The 18,356-nt window shown below is 53.8% G+C and overlaps 2 protein-coding genes and 1 long non-coding RNA gene across 15 annotated transcripts in view; 1 reads left to right on the forward strand and 2 right to left on the reverse strand.

Moving 5' to 3' along the window:
* LOC134483333 (uncharacterized) overlaps positions 1-9,597 on the reverse strand; it is a 26,342-nt gene extending 16,745 nt beyond the window's left edge. For 2 of the 3 annotated variants that reach the window (XR_010060185.1, XR_010060184.1), the window contains exons 1-2: positions 8,225-9,597; positions 974-1,097 (exon numbers count right to left, since the gene is read on the reverse strand). This is a non-coding gene — a long non-coding RNA (uncharacterized LOC134483333). Of the gene's footprint in view, positions 1,098-8,224 lie in introns of all 3 variants that reach the window. The other variant, XR_010060186.1, reaches the window with a different exon arrangement.
* Tecr (trans-2,3-enoyl-CoA reductase) overlaps positions 1-12,879 on the forward strand; it is a 41,459-nt gene extending 28,580 nt beyond the window's left edge. For 2 of the 11 annotated variants that reach the window (NM_001398682.1, NM_138549.2), the window contains exons 2-13: positions 10,060-10,110; positions 10,663-10,714; positions 11,125-11,169; positions 11,257-11,360; positions 11,437-11,552; positions 11,645-11,750; positions 11,831-11,903; positions 11,992-12,035; positions 12,131-12,188; positions 12,272-12,360; positions 12,522-12,567; positions 12,645-12,879. In NM_001398682.1, coding sequence (NP_001385611.1) covers positions 11,655-11,750; positions 11,831-11,903; positions 11,992-12,035; positions 12,131-12,188; positions 12,272-12,360; positions 12,522-12,567; positions 12,645-12,772 — 534 coding nt within the window. In that variant the 5' untranslated portion in view covers positions 10,060-10,110; positions 10,663-10,714; positions 11,125-11,169; ... (1 more) ...; positions 11,437-11,552; positions 11,645-11,654 and the 3' untranslated portion in view covers positions 12,773-12,879. Of the gene's footprint in view, positions 1-9,799; positions 10,111-10,662; positions 10,715-11,124; positions 11,170-11,256; positions 11,361-11,436; positions 11,553-11,644; positions 11,751-11,830; positions 11,904-11,991; positions 12,066-12,130; positions 12,189-12,271; positions 12,361-12,521; positions 12,568-12,644 lie in introns of those variants that run through there. The other 9 variants (XM_063277771.1, XM_063277769.1, XM_063277772.1 and 6 more) reach the window with 7 other exon arrangements.
* Positions 12,880-12,951: 72 nt separating this feature from the next.
* Positions 12,952-17,290, reverse strand: Ndufb7 (NADH:ubiquinone oxidoreductase subunit B7). The gene is made up of 3 exons (NM_001108442.1): positions 17,114-17,290; positions 13,309-13,477; positions 12,952-13,142 (listed from the first exon to the last, which is right to left on the reverse strand). Exons 1-3 carry the CDS (start codon positions 17,223-17,225, stop codon positions 13,010-13,012), a joined length of 414 nt encoding a protein of 137 aa, NP_001101912.1. The 5' UTR covers positions 17,226-17,290; the 3' UTR covers positions 12,952-13,009.
* Positions 17,291-18,356: the final 1,066 nt, after the last annotated feature.

Here is an 18,356-nt window from a genome sequence, read left to right on the forward strand (position 1 = left end):
CCAGTACAAGTCTGTGTGCTCCCATGCCTAGTGCCATCGCTGTTTGGAGGGAATTATTTTCCCAGCCTCCTCCAGGTCTCTACTACTAATTCTCTCAAAAGGATTTCTTAAGAACTCAGGCTGCAGCTGCGGGGGCTGGTGCGTGCACTTGGGGCAGCAGACCTCTACAGACATGCAGTGAGCTTCAGGTCCCTGTGTCAACAATCACAACAAAGTAAGCGGATTTAAACTCAAGTCAGGCCTTAACTCTTCTGCCCATAGCTCCCCATAGCTCCCTCTCCTCACCCAGCCCTTGGGCCCTTCTCCACGTCACCTCCGTGTTTCCACCTCATCTCCTTCCTGTCATGTGCATGACTCCAGACCACGAATGTGTGACCACCTGTTATGCTTCACTTCAGGGCCTTTGCACAGCTGTTCTTCCCGTGTGGATGGTCGCCTTTACTCTTTCGGGACTTTCGACCCTTCAGTGAGCCCCATCCTCACCCTGCCTCTCCTGACAGGATTTCACTAAGCACTCTGTGGCCAGGCTGGCCTGACACTCATGTAGGGCAGTCCAGCCTCATACTCACAGAGATCCACTTTGCCTTCTGAAGTATGGCTAGGGTGGTTGTTCTTGACCACTTTGTATAGAAAACTGCATGTACTGCCCCTGCCGCACACCTTTGTCCGATCCATGTGGTGTTTTGTGATGCCACCTTCTCATGTAGAACTATTTTCTTTACATACTCATTCTCTCACTGCCCTTCCTTTATGCTGGGGGTTGAAACTAAACCTTAGGTACGCCCAGCATGCTCCTGGCAAAGACGTGTTTTTCTAATATGGCTGGATTTCCAGATTTCCATAGTGTCTGGAATGTGCCTTGGTTTTTCCACAAAGGGGTTTATTTGTAAAGTAGGAATTCTTCTTTAAGAATGAGCTGTGATTGAGGATCCTAGAGGGTTGTCTGGCAAGCTAAGTGTGTGCATAGACTCACCTGCCTGCTGGCTTGAGTGGAGTCGGGTGGACATAATGGACAATGTCCGACGAACACCTCTAGTCAGTTTGTCCTCCAGGTTTAGGTCTGGCTTCCTTAAGCTTCCTGGTTTGCCAGAGTCTTCCTGCCCAGACATTGAGAGAGGCCCACATTAGATTACTAATTGGAAGCGGGCAGCGGGTGGGAGGGCCTGTGAACAGCACAGGTGCAGCCCTGGAGGAGGGCGGAGGGGGCTCAGGCTGCATCCCAGAATGAGAGCTCAAATACACTGAGGAACAGGGGCAGGCGAGGTTCAGCCCTCTGAGCTCCTGGCCTTGCCCTGAGGCTCGAGACCTGTGCTCCCCAGCTGCAGTTTCTGTCAGTAAGTAGGGTAACAGCATCCCTCCAGCACCCTCCAGAGAGCAGCAGAGCAGGTGCAAGCTGCCTACCCCCTCCCTTGGGGCAGGAAGGAGGGTAAGGGAGATAGTAGGGTGAGGACCTCGGGGTGGGCCATGTTAGGGGTGTTTGGAGACGGCTGTCCCATCCAGCCCTGGAAAATGTTTTATTTTTTTGCTGAGGATGAAATCTTTGGCCTTGTACATACTAAGTACCTGCTGCCCACTGAGATATAGCCTAGCCAAGAAGCTTATTTAAAATCATTTTCTTTTTTATTGTGTTGTGCTAGGAATTGAGTTCAGGGCCTTACGAATGCTAAGCCAGGTCTCGGTTCTATCTGTGGGAATTCTGAAGCTATATATGCCAGGCAGCAGTTAGAGTTTCTAATGTTGGCACCTAGGACAGGGTTGGTTCTTCCTGCCAGTCCACTGGGTGGTGCTGTAGCAATCTGTTATATTTTATTTGTATTTGAGATAGGATTTTACTGTGTAGCCCAGGTTAACTCTTCATGTGGCATCCTCTGCCTTATTGTTGGTACCAACACACTTAGCCCATGACAGCCATTGTGACTGGCACGAAGCCCGGAGGGTTAGATTCCCATGAACATGGCCTTTCTGACCTTAGCTGGTGTTGGAGACACCCCTGCTTTCCCGGCTGGATGGTGGCGGGGGCCTTCACCCGGACTTGTTGTTCCATCCTGCCTTGGCCTCTCTGGATTTAGCAGGTATCTTGGGTGTGGCCCACTGGACCAGACTGGGCTAGCAGAGGTGGGGTTCATAGGGTTCTGGGGTCAAGAAATGTGGTTTAGCCCTTGGCTCCTCTGTAGCATGCACATGCCCCATGTAGGGATATATTCTGTATGCATTTGAAAATGGAGGCTGGCCCTTTAAAAGAAGATGTGCTGGGGGTTGGGGATTTAGCTCAGTGGTAGAGCGCTTGCCTAGCAAGTACAAGGCCCTGGGTTCGGTCCCCAGCTCCGGAAAAAAAAAAAAAAAGAAAAAAAAAGAAAAAGATGTGCTTTAGCCTCTCTGTCTCTGTCTCTCTGTCTGTCTCTGTCTGTCTCTCCCTCTCTCTCTGTCTCTGTGTGTGTGCAAGAGAGTGTGTGTGCGAGAGTGTGTATGTGTGTGCTTGTGAGAGTGTGTGTGTGTGCGTGTGTGAGAGTGAGTGAGTATGTGAGTGTGTGTGTGAGAGTGTGTGTGTATGTGTGTGTGTTCTCTGGATAATGGGATCTTAGGTGTCACTTTCTTTGTAACAGAGCTTCACGTGCACTAGTCAAATGCCCTACCATTAATCCACACCCCAGTTTTATTATATTTCTTTCTTTAATCCTTTATGGTGTTAGAGGTCAGTGCAGCTTTTTGTTGCTTTTTGAGACAAGATCTCACTGTGTAGTCCTGCTGGCCTGGAACTCACTCTGTAGATAGATGAGGCTGGCCTCAGACTCAGAGAGATCTATATCCCCCTGCCTTCAGAATATTAGGTTTAAAGGTGTACATTCAGCACAAACTAACTTTAAACAAAAAAATTACATTGTTGGGCAGAAGCAGAGGCAGGCAGATCTCTGAGTTCAAGGCCAGCCCAGGCTACCTGGTGAATTCCAGGCTAGCCAGGGCTGCATAGTGAGATCCTGCCTGACAGGCAGACAGACAGAAATCCAAACAGAACAAAATAGTGTGTGTGGGCATGCTGTAGTGTGCATACATGTGGACGTCAGAGGACACGCACAGGAATCTGTTCTCTCACCGTGTAAGTCCTGGGATAGATAGTCTTGGGTGGCAAGCATCTACATGCTGGGCTATCTCTCCAGCCCCGTCTTTCCCCCACCACTCCCCCTCTCCCTGTCTCTTCCCTTTCCTCCCCTTCCCCTCCCAACTTCTTCCCACCCCTTCCTTCCCCTCCCCACTCTTCCTCTCTCCTCCCCTTTCCTTCCCTCTCCCCAGTTGTCTGTCCGTGGCCTCCACACTTGGTGTCAGTGCTGGGTTGAGCGCCTGTGAACATGGTGTTCAGATTCTGGCTTCTGTCGAGGTGCAACAGGGCCTGGAGACCGAAGTAACCTGGTCACAGGCCAAGTATAGGTGGTCAGCGTCTGTGCTGTCCCTGCCCTGGGTAGCCTGTTCCCACTGCTGCTCCTAGAGAGGCTGGCTACTGAAAGATCTGCTCCCTTGCCCCTGGTGCACCAGGGAGACGTGAAGTCAGATGCCAAGGCCACTGGGGAAGGACAAATTTGGGCTGGAGCAGGTGCAGTCTGTGCTGGCTTTCTGGCAGCAGAGAGCAGGTCATCAGCTATCACAACATTATTAGGGTTACTGGGTATTTCTGGAAAGTAAAAGGGAATGGGAGCCAAAGCGGTTGAGCTGGAGTCTCAGATGAACGCCGGCGGGCGGGGAGGCTGTGTGTCTACCTGCTAAGCTGCCTGCCCATTGTTGGGCCAGGTGTCTGCCCTCTGGGCCCAGCAGTGTCCCTCAGAAGAATACACGTGCCCTTACACCTCGGGAGTGCTTCACCTGGGGTTCCTGGTAGCAGTGAGTGGAGAGAGCATACTGACTGACTGGCTTTGCTGTGCTAGGCTGTCCAGTACAGGGACCTGTGCCGGGGCCAAGAGCCTGATGGAGTGGCGTCTTGCTCTCTGAATCCCTGTGGACTCATGGCTGACATCCTAGCTCTCTTCACTCCTAGGTGACTCAGCCTGTGGACCTCACTTCCTCATCCTGGCACATGAAGCCTGTTGTGGTGATTTGAATAATAGTGGTCCCATGGCTTACATGTTTTAATACCCGGTCCTTAGCTGGTAGAATTGTTTTGGAAGGATTAGTGAGTGTGGCCTTGTTGGAGGCGTGGTTCTGAGAATCTACAAGTCCACCTCATTCCCAGCTAACTCTGATGTGAGATGGTGTTTCAGCGCCCTGCCTGCCTGCCTGCCTCCCTGCCTGCCGCTTCATGCCCATGCCCTTGTGGTTGTGGACTCTAACCCCCCGGAACCATGAGCCCCAAATAAATGCTTTCTTTTATACGAAAGCATTGGTCATGGTGTCTTAGCACAGCAGCAGAGAAGTAACTAAGTCACCCACAGTTCCGGCTGTGTGGGGATTACAAAGAAGAGGCACTTGTGAAGCTGGGCAGGGTTGTAACTGCTTGCCAGTGTCCCTGCCTAGAGTCATCTGGCAGGATCTATAGTTGAATACCCGCAGTTCTAGGTGTGTAAGTTAGTGACTGACATGGAAGGCAGGTTGGAGGCACCGAGCCAGCCTGTGAAGGGAACTCTGCAGCCATGGTCTTGCTTACAGGCAGAGGACCTTGGAGCAGCAGGGCTCTCTCATTTAGGAAGAGGCATATGTAGCTTGAGTCCTGTGCTGCAGACATTGGACATGTGACTTCCAGCCCGGCCTTGATGGGGCTGCTCCTTCCTACCAGGCTTGGTGGATCAGACTCGCTCCTTCAGTTCCAGGTTCAGGCCATATTGGGGTCTGCTAACTTCTGCTCGTTCTGTCTAGAATTCAACCATTGTTCCTCCTCTCTTGTTCCTCCCCATCTTGATCTCCTAGCCTCTGCCTCACCCCCTCAGACCTTCCCACCAGCACTGGCACCTGTGAATTCCTGAATGAACCTGTGTCCCTTCTCTGCTCAGAAACCCTCTGTGACTCCAATCTGAGCCCAGGCAAAAGCCAGGGCCCTCTGCTGGTGGACAGGCCTGCACAGTCTTTCCCTCCCTGCTCCTCTGGCATGCAGGGCACCCCACTAGGACCTTGGTGTTTGTTGTTGGCTGTATGTGGAACTTCTTTCCCTAGATGGTGAACGGCCCTGTCCTTCCCCCAGGGCCTTTTGCCTGGACACTCTCAGGGAGGTCTTTATTCCTTTACCGTATTTTTAGCTTTATGTGTTATTTCTGAGATAGGGTCTTTCTGACCAGTCTGGAGCTTATGTAGGCCTGACCAGACTTGAACTTTGAGTGTTCCCTGCCGCACTCCCGAGGGATAGGATTGCTGGCCTGTGCTGCCACACCCAGCTGCCACTCTGTCCTTTGCCTGTTTCCCTCAACTCTGGGTGACAGGTTGCTTCTGTTTGTCCTTCCCTTGGCACCTGCTCCCTTGATAGAGGGATTGAGAGAAGGGCTTGATCCTGCACCCCAGCCGTGTGCTTGCCCATTATCATTAGGACCGTCTGCCTCTGCCGGCCATCCGCCTGCCTCTTGGCACAAGGGGACAATGGAAAGTATCTATTGGCTGTCATCACGCCTTTCCCTTCCTCCCACACGGCCCCTTGTTGCTTGTGTTCAGGCTCACTGCTAGCAGGTGGGTGGGGCAGGATCCTGTCAGCCCTCTGACCTTGTGTCTCTTCATGGATGCAGTCAAGGTTGCAGGACAAAGGCCTGGCACATCTGTGGCTGCTCCTCTGCCACAGTCAGCCAATGTCTGATATTCCTGTGCTCTCTCCTCTGCCACAGTCAGCCAGTGTGTGATATTCCTGTGCTCTCTCCTCTGCCACAGTCAGCCAGTGTGTGATATTCCTGTGCTCTCTCCTCTGCCACAGTCCTAGTCCGTAGCCAAGGCCAAGACAAGGTGGGCCTCCCTCCTGTTTTCTGACCTGCTTTTCTTCACTCCCAGAGCTGGGTTCCCAGCACATGCACACCGCCTGGCCCGTGCTAAGCGTTTATTCTAGATGGGCGCTGTTGGAATGCTCAGGTGGCTTGCTTTCTGCCTTTTGTTGTCTAATTCCTACACTAAGCAGAGAGGCTGCAGTAGGAGAGTCTCCCTGGCCGCTGAGGAGGTGAAGAACCCATCACCCACCACACAGGTCTTTTTAAACTTAGTGTCCAGGGAACGTGTGTTTCCCCTACTGTGCCCTGTAGAACCTGTCAGCTTTGGTCACCATTGAGGGACACCCCAGTTTCTCTGGGGGCTGGAGCCTGGTGAGCTGATCCACTCTCTCAGTATGAGGTGGGTGCTTCAGAACCAGGACTGTGAGACCTGGCAGCCTAGGGAGCAGGGTAGGCTCTGAAGTTTCCCAGGAACACCAGATGACTGCCTTTGATGTGGTTTAGGAGCAGCAGGAAAGGGTGGGGGAAATTGGGAGGGGACCTCAGGCCAGATCCTGGTGACCTTTTCCCAAGGGGTAATACTGAGCTGGGCTCTACCTGGGACCACTTTGGGTGTTAGAAAACCGCCAGGCCCAGGACAGGTAGAAGGTCTCCCTGTCTTTCTTCTTCTTCTTTTTTTTTTTTTAAGGGAAAGCTTAGTGAGCCAGGGGCAGGGGATCAGGCAGTAAGGAGACCGCTACCTGGAGTCTTTTTTTTTTTTTTTTCTTTCTTGAGGCAGGGTCTCATATAGCTCAGGTTGGCCTCAAACTTGGTATGTTGCTAGGATTGCCTCTGAACTGACTGCAGATTGCTGGGATCGCAAGCGTATGCCACCCTGCCAGGTGGGTGACTGTTGTAATTGGTGCTGTGATGAGGTATCCGGGAGCCTGAGGCAGGAGGTGTGAGTCTCCTGTGTGACAGTGACACAGGGCCTGCCTCTCTGTCTTTTTGTTGCCCTGCCAGGCTGGGACAGCCTCAAGAGCGCTGCCTTTGTGTCTTAGAACAAGGAACAGGCACCTTATTGGCCAAACTTGGTCTCGCCACACAGTGGCATGCTGAGGCCAGCACCCCTGTACAGCCCTAGGGTGGACTTCCGTTTCTTAGACTGCTTTGCTGTCCTTGACCTTGGAGTTGCTGTTGGCTGTGGCCAGGCCTTGTTATCTCAACCTCTGGGTGAGAATTCTTCACAGACTAGTGGGACTGTCATCGCAGAAGCAGCGCATGTGCCCTGCCAGGGCTCCTGCCCTTGTGCTTGTGTTTGACCCCTGCCTATTGTGCTTTCAACAGGACTCCCCCCCGCACCCCTCCAGAGTTCAGGTTACCCTCATGGGCCACCCTTATATAGATAGACATCTATCTCACAGCACGGTAGGGGCCTTTCCTTAGCCCAGCCGTGCTTTCCCCTGAGGATGGGCAGAGCCTGCTGGTTGCTCGCCCTCAGGGTTCACCCTGGCTGGGGCACCTTTCTGTAGCTATCTGTGCCCTCTGACCCCTGACCGAGGTGCCCCTCCTGGTGTACTTTAGGCTGGCCTCAGTGTGGATGGGGGTGTGGATGGGATGAGGTGTGGCAGTGGTTGAGGAGTGGGGTGGGGACCAAGGTCTAAGATACATATTGATCCCCCTCAGTCTCCTTAGCCTGGAGAGGGGAGACCCCACCTGTTCCCTGGAGCTGTTTTGTCTTTGCTCTTTTGATGGACACTTTGCCTGTTGTTTGTTTGTTTGTTCCCTGTTGGGGCTGCGGTGTAACTCGGTGGTATGGGTATCTGCCTTGCAGTGTGACAGTCCCTGTATAGAATCCCCCGAAGCCAGAGCTTTGCGGTGCAGTTCCTGTGACTAAATAAAGTGCACAGTTCAGCTGCGTGCTGCAGACAGCTGCACTCCTCAGCACTTGGAGCATGGAGACAGGCGGACCCTGTCTCACCTCTGAGTGGTACCCCTCCTCCCAAAAAGGTACACAGCCTGGTGGATTTCATCACCTTTCAGTGGGGTGCCCCCCACCTCTGTCACTGGCACCTTTGTCTTACCCACAAAGAGCATGTGTCTTTTAGCATCCACCCCCACCCCCACTCCTGGTTACCAGCGGGCTGCTTTCTGTCTGTCCTGGTCCAGTCCTGGGCACTCTGAGCCTGAAAGTCTGGTTTCTTTCACCTAGCCAGCCTCCTTGCTACACTTAACACTAAACTTGATTTTGAGATAATTCTAGAATGGCCTCTGGCCCACTGGGCCTTTTTAGACCTCTGCCTGGGGGTTGACGGCTGTGGGGATCTGGGGCTCGGGCAGGCCGTGGGAGGCCCCCGGCTTACCTCTGGTTCAGGCAGCTCCTCTCCTTGTGGCTTGGGATCACTCTTCGCTGTGGCCCCTCTCCATGCTTGCTGCCCACTCATAGCCAGTTGGTGCACCACGACTCCTGGCCTGGCTGCAGAGCCCCAGCCCGGGGAGAGGCTAGGGTTTCAGCCCTCCCCGGCAGCGGGCCCAGGAGGGAGAGGGGCTGGTTGTATTTTAAGCTATTGAGTGGTTCAGCAGGAACTCCATGGCCTTCTCTCCCAGTGCACACTGTGCCGCCCTCCTGCAATCCACATGGACTCTGAGCATGTGGACAGTGCTCATGGGGCCCAGCAACTATTAATACACCCTCAGCCCAGAGTCCTGCCACCCTGCCCTCTAGCATATTTCTCTGTGCCCATGCCTCTCAGCCCTCTTCAGCAGGAGGGGTCCCAGGGCATGACTGCTCAGTCTGGCACTGATTGTCCTTGTGTGTGGGTTCAGCCATGTGCCCCCAGGGCACAGGGCGAAGCAGAGTACGCTGCTGACCCACATAATCTGTGCTTTCTCCTATGCTGTGTCCATGATGTAGGCTCTGGCACATATGGGCAGGTAGGCCTGGATGCCACTGCCTGGCATAGGAGCCTTGCCCTGAACTCAAGCCCTGCAGGGCTGTAGGGTCACCTCCATGGGGTTCCCGACCTGTACCTGCACACATATATGCATACACTTACCATGGGCTAGCACCATGTTGTTTCACCCATGTCCTCTCAGGGATCCCTAGCAGCTCTGGGATTGTGCCACGGCCTCTGCTGTTGGGAGCATGCAGGTGGCAAGTCTCTGGTCTGTGATGTCCCCTTCATTGGCAGAAAAGGTGGCAGATCCCCACAGAGCCCTTGGGCCTCTACCAGCCAGCATGGGCAGTGTTAAGCATCATGCTGTAGCCTTCTCTGACCTTCTTAGCCTGATGGATCGGATCCTTGGGGCTCCTGCCTTCTTCCTCTGGCCCTGTGCATACCTGACAGCCCCAGCCTGCAAGTTTCTTTTGGACTCCAGGGGTGCAGGCAGAGGCTGTGGACCCCAGGGGTGCAGGCAGGGTGTGTTGGGCTTTAGAAGGCTCATCCATGTGTGAGCACATTGCCTGGTCTGATGTGGTAGGAACCAGTGAGAGGCTGGTAGAGAGGGAGGCGGAGAGCCTTGGGTACTCTGCATCAATACCTCTGGAATTTGTCACCTCCCTGGGAACACAAATGCACAAGGGAAATAATCCAGTGTCCCTTACAGCTTAGAAGTGGAAATGGATGATCTGTCTCGCAGATTCTCCAGATAGCTGGCATTTCCCCAGGCTCAGTAGCCTGTCAGCTAGAGCTGCACACTGGGGCGGGCTAGCCACACCTATGGCTGTGGACTTTTTCCATCTCCGGGGATCTTCTTGCCCCTGGCACTTCTGAGGGCCTGTGCCCACCCACTGCCTGTATGAGGGTAGCTCTCAGGGGAGGACTGTGGCTCCTTTGGGGGGGACTCGGGCTGAGATGGTTTTATATTTAGCCAGGCCAGGCCTTGGTGCCACTCAGGTTACATGTGGCGTTGAAGCTGGCTGGGCCTGGTCAGACACGGGCTCCCTTCCAGCACCGAGGCAGAATTTGATCATGCCTAGCCCAGCTCAGAGCAACTTTGTGAGGAGAGGTCGGAGGTTGGGGCTGGTGGCTGGCAGCGGGCACTGCAGCCAGGAAGGCAGAGCAGGAGGGCTGGCGGTGGCATGGATATAAGCTTGAGCATGGCAGCCAAAGAGGCCCACCAAGGCCTCGATGGCCTTCCCATGCCCATGCCCCACAAAGCAGCCAAGAAGCATAAAAAGGCGGTTCTCTTCTTCGAGGTGGAGATTCGGGATGCAAAGACGAGGGAGAAGCTGTGCTTCCTGGACAAGGTAGGACTGCGCCCCCGGGGGTGAAGTGCCAGGAAGTTTGGGTCCCTGTTCCTTATAGCTCCTGTAGGGCTATGTAGGCATTGATGGCCCTCCCTGTCCTTCAGAGGACATACAAGGGGTATTCATCTAGAGCAGCGGTTCTCAACCTGTGAGCAGAGACCCCATTGGGGTTGCTTATCAGACATCCTGCATATCAAATATTTACATTATAATTCATAACAGCAAAATTACAGGTATGACATAGAAATGAAATAATTTTATGGTTGGGGTCAGCACACCATGAGGAACTGTATTAAAGGGTGGCAGCTTTAGGAAGGCTGAGAATCACTGCTAGAGTGAGCAGCTGTGGCCCCTGTTTGGGGCTGGAAGCCGGCAGGCAGCCTGGTATGAGAAGGGACAAGGTAGCCTGGGAGAGCTGTGTCTGGAAAGGAGTGGGGGATGGATGTGCCCCATGAAGTCAGCCAGCTTGATCCTGACCTGCCCGTACCTGGAACCTCTCCCCCAATCCTGGGTCTGGCTCCCTCAGGACTGATACCCTGTTTTTTTTCTCAGGTAGAGCCTCAGGCCACCATTTCTGAAATCAAGACCCTTTTCACCAAGACACGTGAGTCTCCTGACACACCTATCCTCCCCCCACCCCCATGCTCCCGATACATTACCCCCGCTCCCGACACATCTACCTTCACTCCTGCCTCCCCTTGGATGTGACCTGGGCCCGCATGCCTCCGCATGCCTCTTCCTCATCGGCTTGTAGCCTCTCAGCACACTGGAACTGTGAGTGAGGCCCGGCTGACTGGGCAGGCTGCCCCTGTGTGGTCACCAGCAGGAATGCTCTTGTGCTATCCAAAGGGGAAGAAAATCTGTTGCTGCCTATCCTGTGTGTCCGTGCACAGGGTGGGAGGAGCTGGGGGGTCCTAGAGTTCTGGAAGCCTTGAGAGGCAGGCCAAGTTTGGGGCGTGGGTAGGCTGAACCTTGCCAGATTAGGTGCTGCAACCCCTGACCTTCTCCTGGCAGACCCGCAGTGGTATCCTGCCCGCCAGTCCCTCCGCCTGGACCCCAGTGAGTACAGCTGTCCACCAGCCTATCCCTTGGGCTCTTGGGGTCAGGAAACCAGGGCAGTAACCAAATGCTGACTTATCTCTGTAGAGGGGAAGTCCCTGAAAGATGAAGATGTGTTGCAGAAGCTTCCTGTGGGCACCACAGCTACGCTCTACTTCCGGGACCTCGGGGCCCAGATCAGCTGGGTGACGGTGAGCTCTGACTCCTTTCCTGGTCTCTGCCTTCATCAGCCACCCGGGCCACTCACCTGTCTCTGGGTACTCCCAGGTCTTCCTGACGGAGTATGCTGGGCCCCTTTTCATCTACCTGCTCTTCTACTTCCGGGTGCCCTTCATTTATGGCCGCAAATACGACTTTACATCCAGTCGGCATACTGTGGTGCAGTGAGTGGGCCCGGGGGAAGGGGAGGTGGCGGGGGGGGGGGGGGGCCGGGGGGAGGCTGGACGGGCCCTGGCTGAGTCTGCTACCCCACCAGCCTCGCCTGCATGTGCCACTCCTTCCACTACATCAAGCGCCTGCTGGAGACTCTCTTCGTGCACCGATTCTCTCACGGAACCATGCCCCTGCGAAACATCTTCAAAGTGAGCACCTTATTCTTGTCCTGCCCTCTCACCAGCAGCAGTGCCCCCCCTGCCCCAGGCTAACTCATCTGCTCTTCCAGAACTGCACCTACTACTGGGGCTTTGCTGCGTGGATGGCTTATTACATCAACCACCCTCTCTACACACCCCCTAGTAAGTGGGCCCAGACGGTGCCCTTACCCTGGGTGACCCCAGTGTGAGGCTCCTTCTTACGGGGCTCTCTTTCCTGCTTTTTCTACAGCCTATGGAGTTCAGCAGGTTAAGCTGGCACTGGCCATTTTTGTGGTAAAGAGGCTGGGGCAGCAACCAAATGTGGTGAGGTGCGGTGGCTGGGTGGGGTGAGGCCTCTGGCTGTGGATTGATGCTTTTCTCCTTGATAGATCTGTCAGCTTGGGAACTTCTCTATCCACATGGCTCTCCGGGATCTTCGACCAGCGGGTGAGTGAGTGGCTTGCTGGGGCTGGGGCCGGGGCTGAGTGAGCTGGGTGAGGGGTCTGACTTACTCTTGTCCTGCATGCCAGGGTCGAAAACCAGGAAGATCCCATACCCCACCAAGAACCCCTTCACCTGGCTGTTTCTGTTGGTGTCCTGTCCCAACTACACTTACGAGGTGAGGGACTGCATTTTTCCTCCCAGGTCTGAGGCCCTACATGTGGTAAAGTGTAGGAGTGGGTTGTGGGGAGTAAGAGATCTTGGACCTGGTGAGGCAGTTGCCTCCTTCCCGGGGATGTATGTGATGCTGGGCCCACATCCTTCTTGTGCTGTTCGCAGGTCGGCTCCTGGATTGGCTTTGCCATTATGACACAGTGTGTCCCAGGTGAGTCTCTTGTCCCTGTGTGGTGCCCTGCCCTTCCAGCCAGGCAGCCTCATTCTGATACCCCATTCTGCCCACAGTGGCCCTCTTCTCCCTGGTGGGCTTCACCCAGATGACTATCTGGGCCAAGGGCAAGCATCGCAGCTACCTGAAGGAGTTCCGTGACTACCCACCCCTGCGCATGCCCATAATCCCCTTCCTGCTCTGAGCAGCTCCTCCCGAGCTCAGCCCAGTAATGCCCTCCACCTACTACCCCTGTCCTGATGTGGCTGGCCAAGGCTCTCCAGCAGCAACAATAAAACCTGCTTACCCAAATGGCTTTGTGTTCTTTAGGGGTACAGGGGCCACACCATTTCTTCCCATCCTTGAAGGAGCACAGACGAAGGCTAGGCAGGTGACCTAAAGCTTTTATTTCACTGATGGTCCAGAGGCTGGCGGTCAATCCCTACAGGGCCATCTCAGGGCCCACCTCTCCTTCTCCCTGGCCTTGGGCTACCCGTTGCTCCCTCAGTTCCCTCCGCTTCTTCCTTCGGAGCAGTCGCCGCTCACGTTCAAACTCCTTCATGCGCTTCACATAGCTGTGGGCAGAACACACAGAGGGTCTCAGTGCCACGGGCTCTGGCGTGGTTCCATTCCCAGCCACTAGGAAGCCTTGCTAGGGGTGAGCCTCCCCCAGGAATTCTGGCTCAGCCCCTCTGCGGTGTGGGTGTGGGCTGGGGTGTGGGCGGGGCGGGGCAGGCTCACTCCTGGTGCTCGCAGTAGTCCCAGTCATGCTGCTCATGCTTGCAGGCCACGAAGTTGGGAAAGCTGTCGCGTTTGCACTTCAGCAGCCGGATGAGGTAGTGCGCACAGTAGTCACGTTGCTGTAGTGTCAGCTGGGCATCCATCATCTCCTGCTGTGTGGCCACCATCACTGTGGGGAGTGGTGAGGCTCAGCATTGCAGCCAGCCCCAATCCACTGACCCACAGTGTGCACATGGCAAACAGAAGCCACAGAGTATGGCTTAGCAGAACCCATTGGGTTTATGGCCTCACCCTGACAGGAAGGGTGACTCCTTGTCCCCTTTGTCCTAAATAGCAACAAAGACCTCACATCCCTTCATGTAGAGATGCTGTCTTCCAGAAAGCCCAGCTCACCTTCCCCAGCCCCTATGCCACCCAGGACCTGAATTTCAGCTCTTCAGTGGGTACGGGGACCTCTCAGCCTTGGCTCCCCACAGCAGAGATGCCAGTCCCAGTATGGAGGGCCAGGCTGTCAGCTAAGCCAGTGGGACTGGTATAGCACGTGCTTACACAAACTCAGACAGGTTCATCACTAGCTTATAGGACTTTGCAGCTGTCACTGTATGAAGTCTGATGTTGACATAAGGCCACTATGTAGCATGTGGGTGTTAAGTAAGCCTCGGCTAGATGACCCAGCTCTGGGCTGGGCTGTCCCATCACTGGCAAACCTGACCCTTCAGGAGGTGTTTAGGAATAGAAACTCCCCAGCCTGGACCCACTGTGGCTCTCAATCACATATCTGGCCTTGCTGGGTCTGTAGGCCTACCTCTCCATCTGGGCCTCAGTCCTAACCCTATTTCAGTGCATTAAAACATTTCATTAGAGGTGGTGGTGGTATACACCTTTGATCTCAGCACTTAGGAGGCAGATCTCCGAGTTCAAGGCCAGCCAGGTCTACAGGACAAGGACTACACAGAAACCCTGTCTCGAAAAACCAGACAAGTTGGCTAGAGATGGCTCAGTGGTTCCCAAACCCCAGGTTGGGCAGCTCACAACCACTGCCTATAACTCCCATTCCAGTGACCCAGTGACCTCTCTGGCCTTACCTGGTACCTGAACCCTTGTGTCCAAATGTCTATACATTAAAAAAAAATCTTAAAATATACAGGAACTGGTTGTAGTGTTACTTGTGTGAGGCCTTGGGAAAACTTTAGTACTGCATGTCCAACCATCTGCTGGCCTTCCTCTCAGGGCTCTGTCCTTTCTCACACGGTCTTAGGTCCTGGTGTCCAGACGTGACTCACCAGGGCTGCATGTCACCCAGATAGGCTTTCTCTGCCTCCTGTGTTGCACTCTCCCTGGATCTCCTGAGCCCACCTACTTCTCTACAGCCTTGACCATACTTCTGACTGCTGTTGCCCCAGTATGCTGACGAGGCCAACTCGGTCCTTCGGCTTTGCACTCCAGGCCCATGGCTCACTTCACAGGCAGGCTCAGCAAGAGCTCAGGTTAGCGACTCAGGCTCCGGCCTCTTATGTCCAGTTTACAAGAGGTGGGCAGCAAGCCTCCAGCACACTGCTGCCTGCTAAGTTGCAGGAATGTAGCAGGGAGCCAGGCGGATAGATGGTCCCCATCTTCAGAGGGACACAAAGCAGACTAAACACTGTCATTGAGTGGCTGGTAGCCTTACTGACTGCAGAGGGCAAACCAAACCCAAACCTAACCAAAACTAGGGTTAAGAAGTGCTGGAAACAGGGTCATGAAGAGGCAAGGGGTGAGCAGGGTAGATGCCTGTGGCAAGAACATTGCAGGTTGAACAGGGCTGAAGCCTTGAGGCAACAAGCACCTTTCCTGCCTCCTGGGTTTTGACCTAAGTACAAGGTAGACAGTTCTTTACAGTGACTAGGAAGGTGAGGACTGTAGGCTTAAGTGGCGGGCAGAGCTGAGACTCAAGGGTACAAGGCAGACATGGAAGGCAGAGGGGTACAAGCCAACAATCTCTACACTCAGAAGGCTGAGGTAAGAGGGTTTTAAGTTTGAGGCTAGCCTGTGCTACACAAAAGGAAAATAAAACCCAGGCTGGGCCTGTCGGCTTACTCCTGTGATCTCATAACTCAGAGGCTGGCCAGCCTGTGCTACAGAGTGAAACCCTGTCTCAAAAATTAAGGTGGTAGCGGAGGGTGGTGGTGGTTCCTGGAAGAGAAAAGGGGAGAGTGACTTGAGGAAGACACTCTGAGTGCAGACTTCTGGCCAACACATGCATACTCGTGCGCGCATACACACATGCGCGCACACCACTAATAAAGCCCCAAAACTATATGAAAACAAGTCAGCAATGTCATTCATAGGTTCAAGGTTAAGGCTTCCCTTGGAGATAAACTGAACAGCACTTGTGTATACCAGGCAGTTGTGAGCTGCCCCCAGGGCAGAACAGAGCAGGCCTCAGTTTCAAGGGAGCTGAGGAATCAGTAAGAGCGCCCAGTGAAACGGAAGTGAGCAAGACAGAACTGAGGAATGGCAAACAGAGCTGGGCTGGGTTGGGAGCTTTGAGAGAAGCCCTTCAGGAAAGGGTTAGCTGGGAAGGTGAGGCCAGATGGGCTTTTATACTTGTTTCTGAGACAGGATCTGTGTATCCCAGGAACCCATGATGTCCCTGTTGGGGTGCAGTCTGTCCATCTACAGACAGGAGCCTGAGGAGAGGTTCTGAAGCAGAGTTCTTTCATTGTAGAGGGTGAGTAGAGTATATAAGGGGGGCTCACCTGGAATGGGGACTCTGCTAGGCTAGGGACAAGTCATTTGGAAGGAGTTTGAAGATGCATGGGAGTGGAAGTAGAAGCTGCTGCTGCTCTCTCACAAGAGCTTGCCTAAGATGTAGGGAGAGGCAGCGAAGAACTACAGAAGGAACATGCAGGCTAGCATCTGAGCACACTGGGCCTGTAACATGCAAGCTAGCATCCCTGAGCACACTGGATCTGTGATTTCTGTGCTCCACAGGCCAAAGGGGAAGGATTGCGAGTTAGAGACTAGTCTGACTCCAAAATAAGAAGGGGTCCAGTGAAGAAGCAACTTGGAGACCAGGTCAGCAGGGCTCGCTGAGTCTTACCAAGGTTCTGGTTTAGCCAATCAAGAGAGAGGGCCAAGGAGTGCTGTATTTCCAATATGCAAATGACTGCAGGTTCAGTAGTGACTGAGCCATCTTTTGGCCTACACTATAACCTTTCGGTAAAGCAAGAAATTTGTCTCCCCTGCTTACAAGCGGGGCTCTATCCTTCCTTGGAACCAGTATGATCGGTCTCATCATTTCCGCCTCTTTTAGCCTTTGCTTCCACACTCTTAAATTTGCTTCCTAGATCTTCCTGGACACGCTGCTTTGTCCAATGGGCTCCCTGAAGACAGTGCCAGTGTCCTCTGATACCCTGGGGCATCTCAAGTGCCAAACTAGGCCTTTGTCCACAGCCGTCACTCTGTAAGCCTGTAAGCCTGTGATTTTCCTACACGGGAAGAACAAGAACCGTGCGAGTACACACAGGCCTTGGGTTCCATCCCCAGCACCATCACACTAGACAGGACAAGTGCACTGCAGGACCGCCCCATCCCCCGCCGACCTTGTATTATTGTACATAACCAAAATACGAGTGACACTGTATGGAGATGCAAAGAACATGTCCCTAGGCTCCGCGCTGTGTCCAGGACGAAGTGCACCGGGGCAGTCTCGTCTTCCCCGTTCTCTGCTGTCTTGTCCCAGCCTTTTCTCAGGCGCCCTCGCGATCCGACCCCTCTGCAGCCGAGTTCCGCGGGATCGGCGGTCGCGTCTGCGCAAGCTCACCTCGCTCCTTGCGCTCCGGAAGACCGTAGTTCGGCGGGAAGCTGGGCATCTTCTCAGGGTCAGGCTCCACCGAGGCATCCCACAGATAGCGCCGGGTCAGGTGCGCCCCCATGGCTACTCTGCCCTACCTTTCTTTAGCAGCCGGGGTCACCTCGCTCCCACCTGGAAGCACTGCCCCTTCAGTGACTTCCGGGTCATCTAGCCCGCAGCGGGGGTCATAGAGACGAACGGTGGAAGACTTCCTGGCCCGCTGGCACCTCCTGGTGGCGTGGAGGAGACAGGGCGGCTGCGGCGAACGCCAGTTGGCTAGAAAGCCAGGCTGGCCAGGGATCTGCAGGGGGCGTTCCCTATGCTCTACCCAGTCCTAGGATTACAAATGTGTGCCACCAAGCCTGCTGTTTACATGGGTACTGTGGACACTGACTAGCACGATCGCATGGCAGGCATTTTACAAACTGAACCATATTCCACGTTCCTTCCCCTCCCCCTCCTTTCTTCTAAAATAATAATAATAATATAATAATAATAATAATAATAATAATAATAATAATAATAATAAAATGGCGTTGGGATAGACACATAGCACATGGCAGATAAGTGCTCTCCTACGCATATATACTGTCACTTCCAACTCTCCAACCTCCAAACACTTTCCTTAGGTTTGTCGGTGTGCATGTACATGTGTAGGTGTGTATGAGTCTGTTTGGTGGTCAAAGTCATTTTGGGGGGTCATTATTGTGGCACTGTCCATCTTGTTTGAGACACCGTCTCCCACTGGCAAGGCTGACTGTCCAGGAGGTCTGAGAGATTTAACTGAGCACCCTGTCTGTGGCTCTGGAATTACAAGCATGTGTCACCACACCAGGATTTTTCTTACATGGGGTTTGGGGACTGAATTTAGTTGTTTATGTTTGTAAAGCAAACACAGTAATGACTGAGCCCTCCTCCCAGTAGTTCTTCTAAAATTAATACCTTTGTGATCCTGGACTAGAACATGGTAAATGAATGCTTTACTGAAGTCCACCCTTAGGGCCAAATCCTGACCAGAGAGGGTGGATCCAACCTGTTGGTTTTGGAAGTTCTTGGTCCAGGATCTTCCCAGAGCTTCTGAAGGAACCGCTCTCATCCTTGTTCCTAAGTATCTGTCAGGGTGTGTCTTCCCTTGGCTTGTTCTCTCCTCTCATCCAGGGCAGCTTATTTGACTCAGACTAAAGTGAAGTCCTCACCCAGGGAAGCCTCTCTG

Source organism: Rattus norvegicus, chromosome 19, assembly GCF_036323735.1.
Source record: "Rattus norvegicus strain BN/NHsdMcwi chromosome 19, GRCr8, whole genome shotgun sequence".
NCBI classification, from domain to species: domain Eukaryota; kingdom Metazoa; phylum Chordata; class Mammalia; order Rodentia; family Muridae; genus Rattus; species Rattus norvegicus.

Coding starts and splice junctions, on each gene's coding strand:
- Ndufb7 (NM_001108442.1), bottom strand. CDS start 17,225: ATGGGGGCGCACCTGACCCGGCGCTATCTGTGGGATGCCTCGGTGGAG. Junction 13,478..17,113: donor TCCGGAGCGCAAGGAGCGAG/GTGAGCTTGCGC, acceptor CACTCCCCACAG/TGATGGTGGCCACACAGCAG. Junction 13,143..13,308: donor GACTACTGCGAGCACCAGGA/GTGAGCCTGCCC, acceptor TTCTGCCCACAG/CTATGTGAAGCGCATGAAGG.